General features: G+C 35.1%; 1 protein-coding gene across 1 annotated transcript in view; it reads left to right on the top strand.

The window, feature by feature from the left end:
• Window positions 1-14,151, top strand: part of LOC145693846 (lysosomal alpha-mannosidase-like) — a 100,380-nt gene that overhangs the window by 84,608 nt on the left and 1,621 nt on the right. Inside the window, exons 15-16 of the mRNA XM_081770051.1 lie at window positions 3,174-3,419; window positions 7,396-7,545. Coding sequence (XP_081626177.1) covers window positions 3,174-3,419; window positions 7,396-7,545 — 396 coding nt within the window. The remainder of the gene's footprint in view (window positions 1-3,173; window positions 3,420-7,395; window positions 7,546-14,151) is intronic.

Below are 14,151 nucleotides of genomic sequence, written 5' to 3'. Positions count from 1 at the left end.
TAACTCTCAAAACGATGAGGCAGGCAAGCAGACGCACATGGCTGTGAGTTCAACTGTGTGCTAAAAATGATGGTCAACAGACTAAAAAGTTAATCTGTTGAGAGTTGCAATAACATTAACATTACAGGTGTTTTTGTCCTATGTCGTTCTTTAATATGTATTGTTCACTTAAATACAATTTCTGTAGTTGATTGTTATATCTTTTCATAACAATTATACAGGGTGTTAATGAACTATACCGACATACTATAAGAGGCGATTCCTCACGTCAAAATAAGAAAAGAAGTTTATATGGACGTATGGCAGAAAGTGCATAGTTTCAGAGCTAGGGCTATCCAAAATCGCGAAAAAGCCAATTTCAACAGGCGCTACTTCGTATTCTAGAAAGTGTGGATGGTGGTCCTTATCAGCGTAAAGCAAGCCACGCATACACAATCCAAAAGTTAAAGTGCATATTTCATTAATTTTCAATAGGTATACAGGGTATTTCCTACAGGGTGTAATTCTCAGATATGCTCTTAATAGAGTTTTCAGATACACCCTGATTTCAAGGAGGGTCCAAAGTAGGCAGAAGGTAAGCCTTGTCAACAATGGACATCCAATGCTTCGGAGGGAAGTCGGAAGGGTTAGGAATCGGCAGCTCCATGTTTTTTTTGTGTGTTCGGAATAATGTGTGATGTGATGTATTTCGTCACGGTATATCTCATGTTTTCTTCATTTAGAAGCGAGAAAGAAAACATTGCAGCATGCGTTTTACCGAGTACGAGAAACCGTGCTGTTGACGATCCTTAACACTTCCGACATCGCGCCAAAGGATTCTGTGTTCACTGCTATTAGGGCTTTATCGTTTGCCTATTTTGGACCAATCATAATGTCAGAGCATATCTCAAACTTCGGTTGATGGCATGTCTGGGAATTTCACCCTGTATGGAATACTCTGTACACCCACTGAAAATTAATGAAATATGCATGTTTGGATTCCGTATGAGTGACTTCCTTTACGCTGATAAGGACCACTATCCACAGTTTCTCGAATTCGAAATAGGGCCTGTTGAAATTTGTTTTTTCCGCAATTTTGGACAGCCCTAGCTCTGAACTTTTCCTCACAGATACATATGAACTTTTCTCTTATTATGATGTAAGGAATCACCTCTTACAGTTTGTCGTATAGTTCATTAATACCCTGTATATTAATATCCAGCTATTTTCTTTTTTTCTTTTTTTTTTTTTTTTTTTTTCATCATGTTACTTTTAAAAGTGCATTTTATGTTGACAGAAATACTTGTATATAATTCGGTTAATTCTAAAAAAAAGTATGCGCGCTATGCAAAGCCGTGTTGTTGAAGGTCTATAAACAATGGGTTTCAATTAATTTTTTTCATTGTAAAAATTGTACACAGTGAATAACCCCACTTTCTACTCATGTACTATTGTAACAAACAAAGCGCCATTTTCTTAACGTTTTATAATTTCAAGTTTCTTCTCTAATGTCAATCATTTGCTTTTAAAAAAATAAATAAAAAATCAACAGTATCTTCTTTGCCTTTTTTCACTTATATTATAAAAGGAAGTATGGTTTAAAGAACCTACGTATATAAGTTGCCATGGGAAAAGAAAGAACGTGTCGGGAAACCCTATCGAATGCTTAGTGCATAAACTGTCATTCTCATATCACTAACCAATACTCGACTCGATTTATGCATTATTTGCATCTATAATTCGTAAATAACTCCCGTTATGCAAGGTATTCCTGTATATGCAATTTTCGTAATTGTCTGAAACATGGAATAGATAATTTTTATGCTTATAAAAAGCTTGAAAATGTCCAACATCGGCAGTCAGAAATTAAATAAAGTTTATTTAATTGTAGTTCATTTTCAAAGATCAATAGACAATCCATATTAAGAGGATGGAATCGGGGATAATGATCAGAAAGTATCGGAAATAGTATGAGTTAAAGAATTTTCTTTGTCGGCTAATTACGGTGTAGGGCAATGGAAGTAGTGTAATAAATAATAAATGAAGATAATTGTGCATGTATGTGTTGATATCTTTATGCAGTGCCACTGGTAGTAGATGAGTGACCATATTCTTCCCTTGATCTTAATCTAGTGAATATATAGAATGAGATTTAACAATCATGTCAGAACAAACTGTATTAATTACATTATTATTATTTCTACTTGATTATACTTACGCAGTCCAAATAAATTAAAGCTGTCGGAAATAATAGAACTTTTTTTTCGTTATTCTCTCTTATAACACAATATACGATTACTAGCACAAGTAAATGCCCGTGTTCTTTTATAACTTCAAAACGAATAACTGTAAGCATCGGCTGTATTTGATGCATAGATGTTTGTTTTCTTTCAACACCAATTAAAACTACTAGAAATGATCATTTCGTTCAGAATTTACTGATAGAAGACCACGTAGACCAGTCATTTCCAACTCCCGACTGTATGACCTAGGAGTTGGCTTTTATGATCAGAGTCAAGAGTGAGAGAAGAGGTAGAGAGAAAAAAAAGGGGGGTAGGGGAACGAGGAAGATGGAATGGAATAAAATAAGGTTAGCAGCGATTAATTATGAATCCAGAAGTAGTGTATCTGCAAAACCATCGGCTACACCTTTTTACCTGTCACTACTGTCTTGTATCAACACTAGCTTACCTGCCTTCTTCTTGCTCTGTGAGGAGCTTATTAAAAGCCCCAGCAGCAAAATGTGATGTCATGGAGCCGCAATTGCAAATGACTATTCTAGACGAATTGATTGATAGATTTGCAGGGTCTATTAGTAGCAAAGCTATACAGGGCGAGATCTGAACCACTGTAGGTCAGCCACTTCCCACCAGGACTTGAACCCGAAATCGCATGCACCAGTTTTATGCCTTTTGACGAGCAAAGAGGACGAATATCTCAATGAAGTAGTTTTGTGTGTTTGTACTTCTGTACCACTACCGTAACTACCACCCGATTTATGTTAACGTTGATATTTCCTTATGCAATACTATTATTTGTTGTGTCATTATTACAGTGAATTCGTAGGTATTGACTGAAGTGAGCATGACGTTTTAGGTATTTCTAATGAAAATGGGGAAAAATACGAGGTCAATATCTTTTTCAAAAATTTAACTGTTCTCACGTAGTATTTTCTTTTCTTCTTTTGTGTTTAGGTGCATAGAAGGCTGTTTCATGATGATGCTTTTGGTGTTGGTGAAGCATTAAATGAGACAGCATACGGCACAGGCCTTGTTGCTAGAGGTCAACACTATCTTGTTGTTGGACAAGACACAGGAAGTTCACCATCTTTAACGGCAGAACAAAGGTTAATAGCAGAAGAAAAATTAATAACGCCATGGATTTTCCTTACACCTACAAAACTATCATTTGAAGAGTGGAAGAAGACGTATAAAACAGAGGTAAATAATTATGTGAAACTGTAAAGCTATACTGTGGAGTACTTAGTTGTGTGTTCAACACATTGACAATGTAGAGTTCCACTGTATCATGGATAGTTTTGCTTTCATTCTTCAGTAACCCGTGGAGTAGCTCTCACGTATGAGAAAACTTTCAAACTAGCGAACTTTTTTTTAAGTATATTTGAATACCCGCCGACTACAACTCAAAATAGTTTTGAGGGGAATTACAGAGCTGTTGCCTTCAACGAGCATTTTTGTAGTAACTTTTCTAATTTTGGGATTGCCTCCTCTTTACTTAAGATCCAACCTGTGTGTTCGCACTCATTGACTACAATTATTACCTTCCCTGATGAAGTGAAATAAATTATTTCCTCACAATCTTCTCGCCGCTCTTCTGGTCCTGATAATATCAACACAATTTTCCTTTGTAATACAGCGCACTCACTCGGCCACGCTCTGTCGTTATTATTCAACAGGTGTTCTTTTTTACAGAAGGTACCTTTCCCAATTTGTGGAAGGTTGCCAATATTATACCTGTCTTCAAGTGTGGAGATAGAAAACAAGTTTCATCCTATAAACCAATTTCTCTTCTCTCTTCTGTATATTCTTTGTGAAAAAATAATAAAAGACAGATTATTTATCTTTGTCAGACCTTTTTTTTAAGCAGCTCTCAGCATGGTTTCCTACCTGGACGTTGATGACTGTAAACTCTTTAGTTATTAATTCTGTAGGCGATGCATCTTCATTGCAAGCTGACATAGATATGTTAAGTAACTGGTGCTTTACCTGGAATCTGTCTTTAAACCCCAACAAATGGTCTATCCTTTCTGTCTCTTTAAAAAAAGAGTGTACTTCGCTAGACGTATAATGTCAACAACGTACCGATCAAACGTGTTTCGTCTCAAAAAGATCTAGGTGTTATCTTTGTTTATATTAATTAATTAATTAAAAAAAACTTTGCGAATCACATCATATCGTCCTCATCCAGAGCTATAAAACTACTTGGTCTGCTTTTTAGAGTTCCTGAAATACAAGGTCTCCCTGCCCTTACAATGTTTTATAAGGCTTCCATCTCCCCGATCATTGAATATTGTTCACCTGTATGGAATATGGCAGTATCTACTAATCTATCTCGCATTGACTCGGTCCTAAACTTCTTTCTTGCCATAGTCAGATCTAGAATTCCTGAGTTGTGATCACTCAAGGCAGGAATTAATGTCTTTAATGAAACTGTACCCCTGACAAACGACGCCGAGCTGCTGACTTGCTTTATCTATCTCGTAAATTTATTAATGGTAACATTGACTCTGAGTTCTTTCTATCGCAAATTAACTTTCAGGTTCCTCCGCGGCAAACTCGCTCTCTTAATTTGCTAGCTTACGAAACACCTAGGTTATCAAGTGTCAAGCGCCCCTTGTTTTACAGATTAGCGCACGATTACAATACTGTTTCAACAGATCTTAACATTTTTACTTCTGAACGAAACTTCAAAACTCAACTCAAGAGAATATTGTATATTGAGAGGTGAACCTTCTTTTTTGTATTTGTTTTGTTAATTATTCTGTATTCTCTATTTGTTTGTTTGTTTTTATTTTCTATGATGTTATCTTTTTGTATGTTGATCACTTTGAGCCAATTGCCCTTCTGCTGTATGAAACTTAGTGAACAAATAAATAAAAATAACAGTTCTTTCTAAGTTGAAAAAAAAAAAAAAAAAAAAGGTGCAGGCCATCGTATTGAAGTTTCTCGCTCTTATTTTCTAGGATTAGATTTAGATTTCTGGGCTTTCGGCATCTATGGTCATGTTAGCCCCGTCATGAGGGATGACGTCTCTCAGCGATCATACTATCCGAGGAAAGGGAAGGAAGGAAGAAGGAACTCATTTTCTAAATTGCATCATGAATCATGCCGTATTTTATGGTTGCTTACTCAAATATTTATTTCTGAGATTGTTATAGATGTATTTCAAAGTAAATCATCGTTCCGTAGAATTCTTAGAAAGAAATGGATTATGTCGTATTGTAGGGTTAATAATAGTGATCAAAATCATTATACATGTATCAAAAACGACCGGGCAAAATTCGCTCCATCACCATCTCAGGAAAATAGATTACATATTATATTATAAGATTGTTACTGTAATATACGAGGCAGTACCAAAAGTATGTACTATTTTCCCATAAATATCTCTGTTTTTAGTGTCCAACACAATTTCCGTCCATTTCTACATACTACTGTAATCTTCGTATCCCACTATCAAAAGCATCAGAAAATTCGTTTTGTGGGGCATGTTTTAAGACACAGGAAAATGTCCCTTTCAACCACGTCTGGACTGAAAACATCTCCCTCGCAACGAATCCTTCAGTTTTGGAAACGGATAGAGGTCACTAGGGAATAGTTCTTGAGAGCAGAATGGATGAGGGACAACTTCGATGCACTTATCTTGTATTTAAAAACAAAAACAACAAACAAACAAACAAAAAAAAAAAAGCCTTTTTATTCGAGAAATCATCATTTCTTTGTCCAGCTATCGAGGTACCTAACGTGAACCTACCTTTGTAAGTTGCATGTCAATTATTCCCGAAAGAATTCTGTAAGGTTATAGACCCTTTTGTTCTCCCCAATCAGTTGCCCCCCCCCCCTTTTTTTTTAATCCATGCATCCACTTTCGCACAGTACAGTCAGCAGAGACAGTGTTACCACAACCATCCTTCAACTGACGACGAATATCGATGCCTTTTCCAACAAGTATACAAAATGTGTCTATTATGTACACTCATGTCCAAAATTATTGTCGCATGTCTATAAATATATTGTTGTAGGAATATAATTTGATAACGATTACGTCCGGTATTTCTTATAATGTTTGTATGTGTGTAATCGGCAAATATATATATGTTGCAAATTTCCTTTCTAAAGAGCAGTAAATAAGAACAATAAAACGAAAATAAAATTTTCTTGTCCATTTAGCAACAATTTGTTTTACTCATTCTAATTTTATAATTATTTTCCTATGAAATTTACCAAAAAAATACCTTTTTCGATTATATACACAGTATCAGTATTAAAAGTAACCTGCAAAATCAGATTATATGCTTACAAGACTGTTATAGATATGCGACAGTCATTTTGGACATGAGTGTACCTCTATGAAGAAATTCATCATCTTTCTTTTACAGGTGAATATATTATAAACGCATATAGTTAGAAGCTTGAAATTTTGTATAGTTACACCTGAAAGTCTAAAGTTCAGTATTCTTCAATTTCACTAAAATACTCTCACGCTTTTTGGTACACACCTAGTACGATGAAATACGAACAAAATTTCTGTAAGCGTACTTCCAAAATAGATCAATCAAAAAATTATATTCAGCTTAAAATTTTCACCTGATAACTGTCAGCATTTTCTTACTGTCACAATATTTTGCTAGGAATATGAAAATTAAATGCTGAATTCGTCTTTTGATTCCACCGAAGTGAAGCCAGTCCTTGTAGAGATTCGATCCTTTCGTTTCGCTGAAGGATTTGTTCTTTTGGAACGAATCGTTCCGAAATTACTCATCGCTAGTGAACGTTCAGAATTGTTCCAAATAATGGTATTTCATAGCATTTTTTTTTTTTTTTTTTCATTTTTATATTTATGAACTTGAGTCGGGACTATGAAGAAAAACCCGGATAGCTTAGGTTCATACTATTTTGTAAGTAGTAGACTTCAAATACTCTATTTGTTGTATTGTCTTTCATTTTTCCGATATTTAGAAAATTGCAATTGCAATCGCAACCGTAATAATAATACTCTCCAAATTCTTTGATAAAAACTTCGAGCTGGATAATACTTTTTGTGAGTGTGTGTGTAATAAGATGAATCACAAAAGTATTCGTTTACAACTCATAGAATAGTAAATGAGACTGGAGAAATGTAATTTGAAAGCAGTGTTAGAGAAATATTTGAACACTAATATTAGATGTTTTACAGTTTTCTGGATTGAAGACTGCGCTTCCTCCGAATGTTCACTTATTAACACTGGAACCATGGAAAGGAGCAAGCTACATCCTACGTTTAGAGCATCAGTTAGAGAAAAATGAAGATCCAAAACTATCTCAACCTGTTACGGTTAATCTTCAGGTAAATTCCTTATATTTATATTTACACTGGTATTAAATCTGAAGCAGTGAAGAACAAATATATATTTTTTAAAAGGAGTTTATTAGAACAATGATTGTAGAAGTTAATTTCTAGTAGGAATCTGGATGCATTAATTGCGCAATGGACAGTAGTAAATTTTAAGCTAGAAATTAGTTGCAGTAAGCAGTGCCCTTTATGAACAGCCTTCCTCAAAAATTGTTCTTCCAATCAAATTAGTGAAAGATTATATATTGGACACTTTTCTTTCCGAAGAAAGTTGTCCAATTTACAGAGTAATATTTCAGCTTATATATTCATGTTCTATTGTATGTAGAACTGGCTAAAAATGTTAATATAAGGAAAAGAATAAGAAAACTAATCGCTAGACCGGCGAGAAATTGAACCCCATCTCTCGCTTGTGAGACGGATACAAAAAAGGTTAAAATATTGCTCTATACAGTGGCTAAATAAAGACTGCATTACATGTTTTAATGTTCGTTTTGCAATCTTATGTAAGAAATTAGAACATAATAATTGGAAATACAAAGCAATTGATATGTAGGTGTTGAGTTAAGGTTTAAAACACGATCAACGAAAAAGAATGAGAATAGTTTTCATCGAAACAAAGATGGGGATGTGTTCAACAAATCTGTGCTATTCTTGTGCAGTGTATAAATATATACTGTAGATTCACCATTTGTGGTTCAATCTCAGCGTGAGTACAGAATAGTTTAATTTTATTCGCCTGAAAGACTGAAATTTCGTCAGAGTTAATCTTATGTTAAAATCAGTTACGTGCATTTGATTGTGAAGTACTATACTCTCATACGTATGTGTGATTGAAAGTCTTCCTTTCCTTTGAGATTTGCGTTAAGCTTATACGAAAACAAAATGTTCCACAATATACTTAATAAGGAGATTATTATATTACTCTCTATTGAAAAGAAAGCAAATTATTTATAGAGAGAAAGGAGAGACGTAGCGTTATTTTCTTCTTAGGAGAAAGTATTTTGTTTAAATACTTTATTTATATTAACGCGTTACTCTACTCAGATTAAACGGCGCTTCTACGGACACTGTCCTTGAGACATTCTGTATTGAAGAATTTTTACATGTCAGCATGTTTTAATACTCCCGTACTATTCGTTGGTTAGATAATAAACCGTAACTTTCAAATAATTCCGTGGGGAAAAAAAATAACATCGGTTCATATCCGCTGAATATGGAGTCTGATAAATGTCGATGCTATAATGTTTACAATAGACCAAGACAGTAACACAATTGCAAAAATATCCGTAATACAGATTCTGTACGACGCAGATATGCACATTTTTTGTTTGAAAAATGACATTCCAAATATCGAACAGAATAAATTCAAGAAATTTCCGCAATAAGCAGATATGACTTGATCAAAATGGCCGAATAATTGTTGATTTTTTTTCCAGTGGAAATGAATTAATGTCTCATTTAGCTGATTTAATACCTAATGACGTCTTTTTGTTTCACACATGAAAAATAAGGTGCGTGGTGAGCGATTTAGGAGCTGTTGAGACATTCCGTTTCGAACTGATGTAAAAAACGAATAGGCTTAAACAAACATAATGTAAACATTGAAATGAAATGAAAAATGAAATGAAATCTTTGAGTTTTACGTCCCACGGTTATGCCGGTTAGGCTAAAGACGACGGTGATTATGAGAAATGAATGAAATGGTGGAATGAAGAAAGTGGGAGGAAACGGGAGAACCCCGAGAAAACCCACGCACACGGTGTTTGTCCACCACAAAGTTCACTTGGCGGGAGCAGGGTTTGAACCCGAGACCCCATGCACCAGAGGTGAACGCTCTACCACTGAGCCACCGCGGCCCCCGTAAACATTGAAAGTTCTATTCTTATGACTGTTATAATTTCGGAGCTAGACTCCCTCTAGTGTATTAATATTTATAGAACATTTAAGCAAAATCCTTGCAAAAACTTACATTTCACTTTTATATATATATATATATATATATATATATATATATTTCACTGTGATGTGATAAGCTGGGGAGTTAAGAAGTACCCTAACCTGTAGCTTTCTATACCCTTGTACTTCCTTTTTCAAAATTGTGCAAATACCAGTTTCACAGCGATACAGAAAATAAAGTAACCGTGGTCAAGTAAAACATTAACAATTCCGTAATAAAAATCAGTATTAACATCAAAACATGAAAAATATGTACAAATACCTTTTTGTGCAAGAACTACACTGCAATGTAGACAAAAGTTTTAAGTGATCCCTTGTACAGGATTATGTTTATTTTATTTTGAGCGTCTTCGCTTGGCTTGCCTTTTGTAGGTTACATCTGGAGCATCCCTTGCAATAGTCCAACAGTAGTCGGCCAATATGTTAGAACTCCACTTTCCCTCATATCTCTTCTCCATGGCTGCAATATCTTGATGGAAACGCTCATCATGTTCGTCACTTACTGCTCCACAATCTTCGGGAAAGAAGTCTAGATGTGAATGAAGAAAGTGGAGTTTCAGAGACATATTGCAACCAAGATTTTCGTAGCACAATAACAACTTTGCTACCAGTTGTTTGTAATTTGTTGCTCGGTGTCTTCCCAAGAACTGTGAACACTCTTCAAGCTTTCCCACGCAGCTTTCTCCTCACCTTGGAGAATTTCGTCGAACTTGTGATCTTTGAATAATTGCCTAATCTGTGGCCCTATGAAAACACCCTCTTTAACTTTGGCATCACTTAATCGAGGGAATTGTCCTCCTAGGTACTTATAAGCCTCATCCTCTTGGTTCATGCTTTTAACAAAACTTTTCATAAGACCTAATTTAATATGTAGAAGCAAAATTCGGTTACGATCTACCAGTGGTTCATGTTGCACATTTTTCACTCCCGGCTGAAGAGTTTCTCTGGTACGCCAATCACTTATGCGGTAATGAGATCCACGATCTCTACTGTCCCATTCAGATATAAAGCAACAATACTTTGTATACCCTAACTGCATACCTAGCAACAGTGCTATTACTTTAAGGTCACCACAAATGAGCCACTGGAAATCGTAATATTTAATGGCCTGAAGTAAACGATTCAAGTTTTCATAAGATTCCTTCATATGAACTGCGTAACCTACAGGAATTGAAGGAAGTTCATTTCCAATATGTAAAAGCACTGCCTTTAAACTCACCTTGGACGAATCTATAAAGAGCCTCCACTCCGTAGGTTCGTAATTAATTTTAAGTGCCCTCATGAGACCATTTACATCTGTACATGCCACAAGTGTGTCTTCCATAGTAAAAAATGAAGTGAACATCTTCTCCCTATTCCGATACACTGAAATATTTACTTTTTCCTGCAATAAATTCTATTGCTTTAAGCGTGACGCTAAAATTTCGGCTTTGCTTTTCTAGAGGTCCAAGTCTCTGATTAGATCACTTAGTTCCTCTTGAGTAAGTCTATGTGGTTCACATGGAGGTTCTACAACAAACGTAGGGTCCTTCGAAGTACTTGATTCAGGAGCTTCAACTTCTTGATCATCATCAGAAAAAAGATCATATTCTTTAGGTGGGTCAGGAACAGGTAGTCCTTCTCCATGTGGAACAGGGCGCATTGCAGAAGGAATGTTAGGATAGATCAAGGCCCGCTTCTTCTTCGTGGAAATTCCCTTCTTGACGGAAGGAACCATACAAAAATAACAGTCTCTGATGTGGTCGCTTGGCTCCCTCCAAATCATGGGCACTGCAAAAGGCATTGAGCGCCCCTTCCCATTAATCCAATTTCTTAGATTGCTGGCACAAGTGTTACACACAATGTGGGGTACCCAAGATTTATCTTGGTCTCCAATTTTACAACCAAAGTAATATTGATAGGTTTTTCTTATTAGTGGTGTTATAGTCTGCTTTTGTGAGGAAAATGTCACTTCCCCACACACGTAGCAGAAGCTATCCGCACTGTTTACACAATTTCGCGGCATTTTTGTTTATTGAAATCCTCAAAATGTCACTTGAAATAGTTCCGACAACTATTTAAAAATATACATTCGAAATACCAAGCGTACTTGTAGTTGTATTTTTATGTCCTGCACTACACAAACGTCACACCCAAAACGCTGATAACTGCACTAAACCTGTCTTTTCTAACAATAGCAGAACACTACTGAGATAAGGAACACAATGAAACCAAGCGTTCATATAATTTCTCCAATATTGCCGGATCAGTGTAACATTTTACCCCAAACGAAGCGAATATATTTATTTTTAAAGCGTTATTATTAGACATACCTGTAAAACGAAAAGTAGAGCTAATATTCGAAAATAACTTTCAAATTCGTGATCAGCACCACAAAATCAATAATTAGCTGATTTTGTTCAATTTACATTTTCGTTGTTGAACACTGTTATCTATTATTCATTTCGAATTTCTGTAGGGAATTGCGGTGGCTTAGTGGTAGAGCTTTGTGGTGGACTAACGCCTTGTGTGGGGGTTTTCTCGAGGTTCACTCGTTTCCTCCTACTGTCTTCATTTCATTTATTTTCATTATCACAATCTTTTCTTAGCTTTCACAGCATAACCGAGGGACATAAAACTGAAAGATTTTATGTATTTGTTTTCGAATCGCGAATGTAAGAATACGTATTTAAGAATGTATCTGTTTTTGTTTGATTCGTGAATTCAATTGATTCACGTGAATTTACGATATAAAATTTACATACATTTCAAACTTAATACATGTGCGTGGTGTTAAAGTGAAATAGTGTACACTATGTATACTGTGTAAACTGATATATACTAAGAGTAATTGTGGTGTTAGGATTCAAATTATATTTCATAAAATATGAGATTCAAGTGGAAACCAATATAAATTAGTCGTGGCAGTGCAAAGCTGACTTGTTAAGAAATCTTTCGTAATAAATTTGACTCGGTATCTTTATTGTTTGTATATGGAATAATTTAAATATTGTATACAGTGAGGAGGTTCAATAACTAGTACCAGTGACATAATTGAACCCTTTCTCTGTAATCGTAAAATTAGAAGAACATAATGTACGCTAACAAACGAACCCAATTCAGTCACGGGTGCTATAATTAAAACTTTTACGGCAAAGTGACTGTACTTTAATGAAGGTGATAGAGAGCAAATTATTGTGTGCAGTTTTACAATATGCCCTTTAATTAAATAATAATAAAACTCCCTCTATTTACTTTACATCCAAATAACTCCTTAGACTTTCGATACTCTTAGGCACCACCTACGCCATTAGCAGAAACGTGGCACGGAGTCGTTTTCAGTGGGCGGAGCTTAAGGACTTTTCAAAGTCCATTTACTTCATTAGTATTGCATATATATAAAGAAATATTTATTTATTCCGCCCACTGTTCTTTTAAATTAAAATAGTGGGAGTCTGCATTATCCAAATGCAGCGTTGAGAAAATAGAGGGATATCTTTAATAAATTCCTCTTTTAAGTGTTTTTTTTTATTATTATTATTATTTTTTATTTGTAATTAACTGACGTATTGAGAAAAACATTTAATTATTTGTTTATACTAATACACGAGTTTGTATTAATATTACAAAAATAAAGGGAGTGTAGTTCCATTGCTTTTTGTTCGAGATTACAGTTGAACACTGTAAAATTCATTACCGTCAAATGGGGTGAATAGAAACACATTTTTGGCTATATGGGTATATAAGTTTGGTGACGTTAAAGATTTCGCGTATCAGATTATTCCAAAAAACCGGTCTTAATATGCTAATGAAGTTAAGTAAACGTCATATTAATTTATCAACTCCACTTTTCTCCACCTTGATTTTTCTGAATGTTTCTATTCACCCCATGGGTAGGGGTGAATAGAAACAATGACTTTATTTTCATTTTTGTTTCTTTTATACTATTGGAAAGGTAAAAAGAAACAGCGTGTTTGTTGAAACGAACTATTTATTTGATATCTGCAAGATATAAGTTCAATAAGACCAATATTATCAAAGTTACAAACTTATAAAACAATTCAATGTACAAAGTAGGTACAAACGATCATACAGTTTTGATGATATTTGAAAAAAAGACTTAACCACTGAAATCACTAGGGAAACTTATCATATACTTAAAGAGTGCTGACGAACTCCTAATAGGACCCGACAGTTTCGTCACAATATCCTCATGATTCTTCAGAAGTTCCTGAAAATTTCATTGTTTTTGGTGCTCTTATAAAACACTCTCATATATCCCCCATGTTCACAATTTCGCACTTGGGTAGTGAATAGCCTCACCGAGTATTTTAGCTTCCCATAAACCTTTACCACAGCAAAATCACCAGCTTTAGAAAACCATCATCTAGTTCGTGATCGTCTGGAATGTTGTCTTCTGGAGTGTTGTCTTTCTCCTCTTCCGACAATACACGGGTTAAACTTAAATCTTTGTCATTATCGTGAAGAGAATAATAGTCGGAGCTCTTTGATGACGAGTGTTTTACATGCATCAACTTTCTTGTTCGTGAGAGATCCGTTCCGTTGCTGTCGGAGTAAGAGAGCCCAGGTTGAGTTTCGTTGTGATTTGATGAAAGTGTATCATTTTCAGAAAACAAACCAGAATTCTTACCAGAAACAACA

This window comes from Thermobia domestica, chromosome 1, assembly GCF_964235325.1.
Source record: "Thermobia domestica chromosome 1, izTheDome1.hap1.1, whole genome shotgun sequence".
Taxonomy (NCBI): Eukaryota; Metazoa; Arthropoda; class Insecta; order Zygentoma; family Lepismatidae; genus Thermobia; species Thermobia domestica.
The sequence above is the reverse complement of the archived record's forward strand: the minus strand, read 5'-3'. Positions and strand labels throughout refer to the sequence as shown.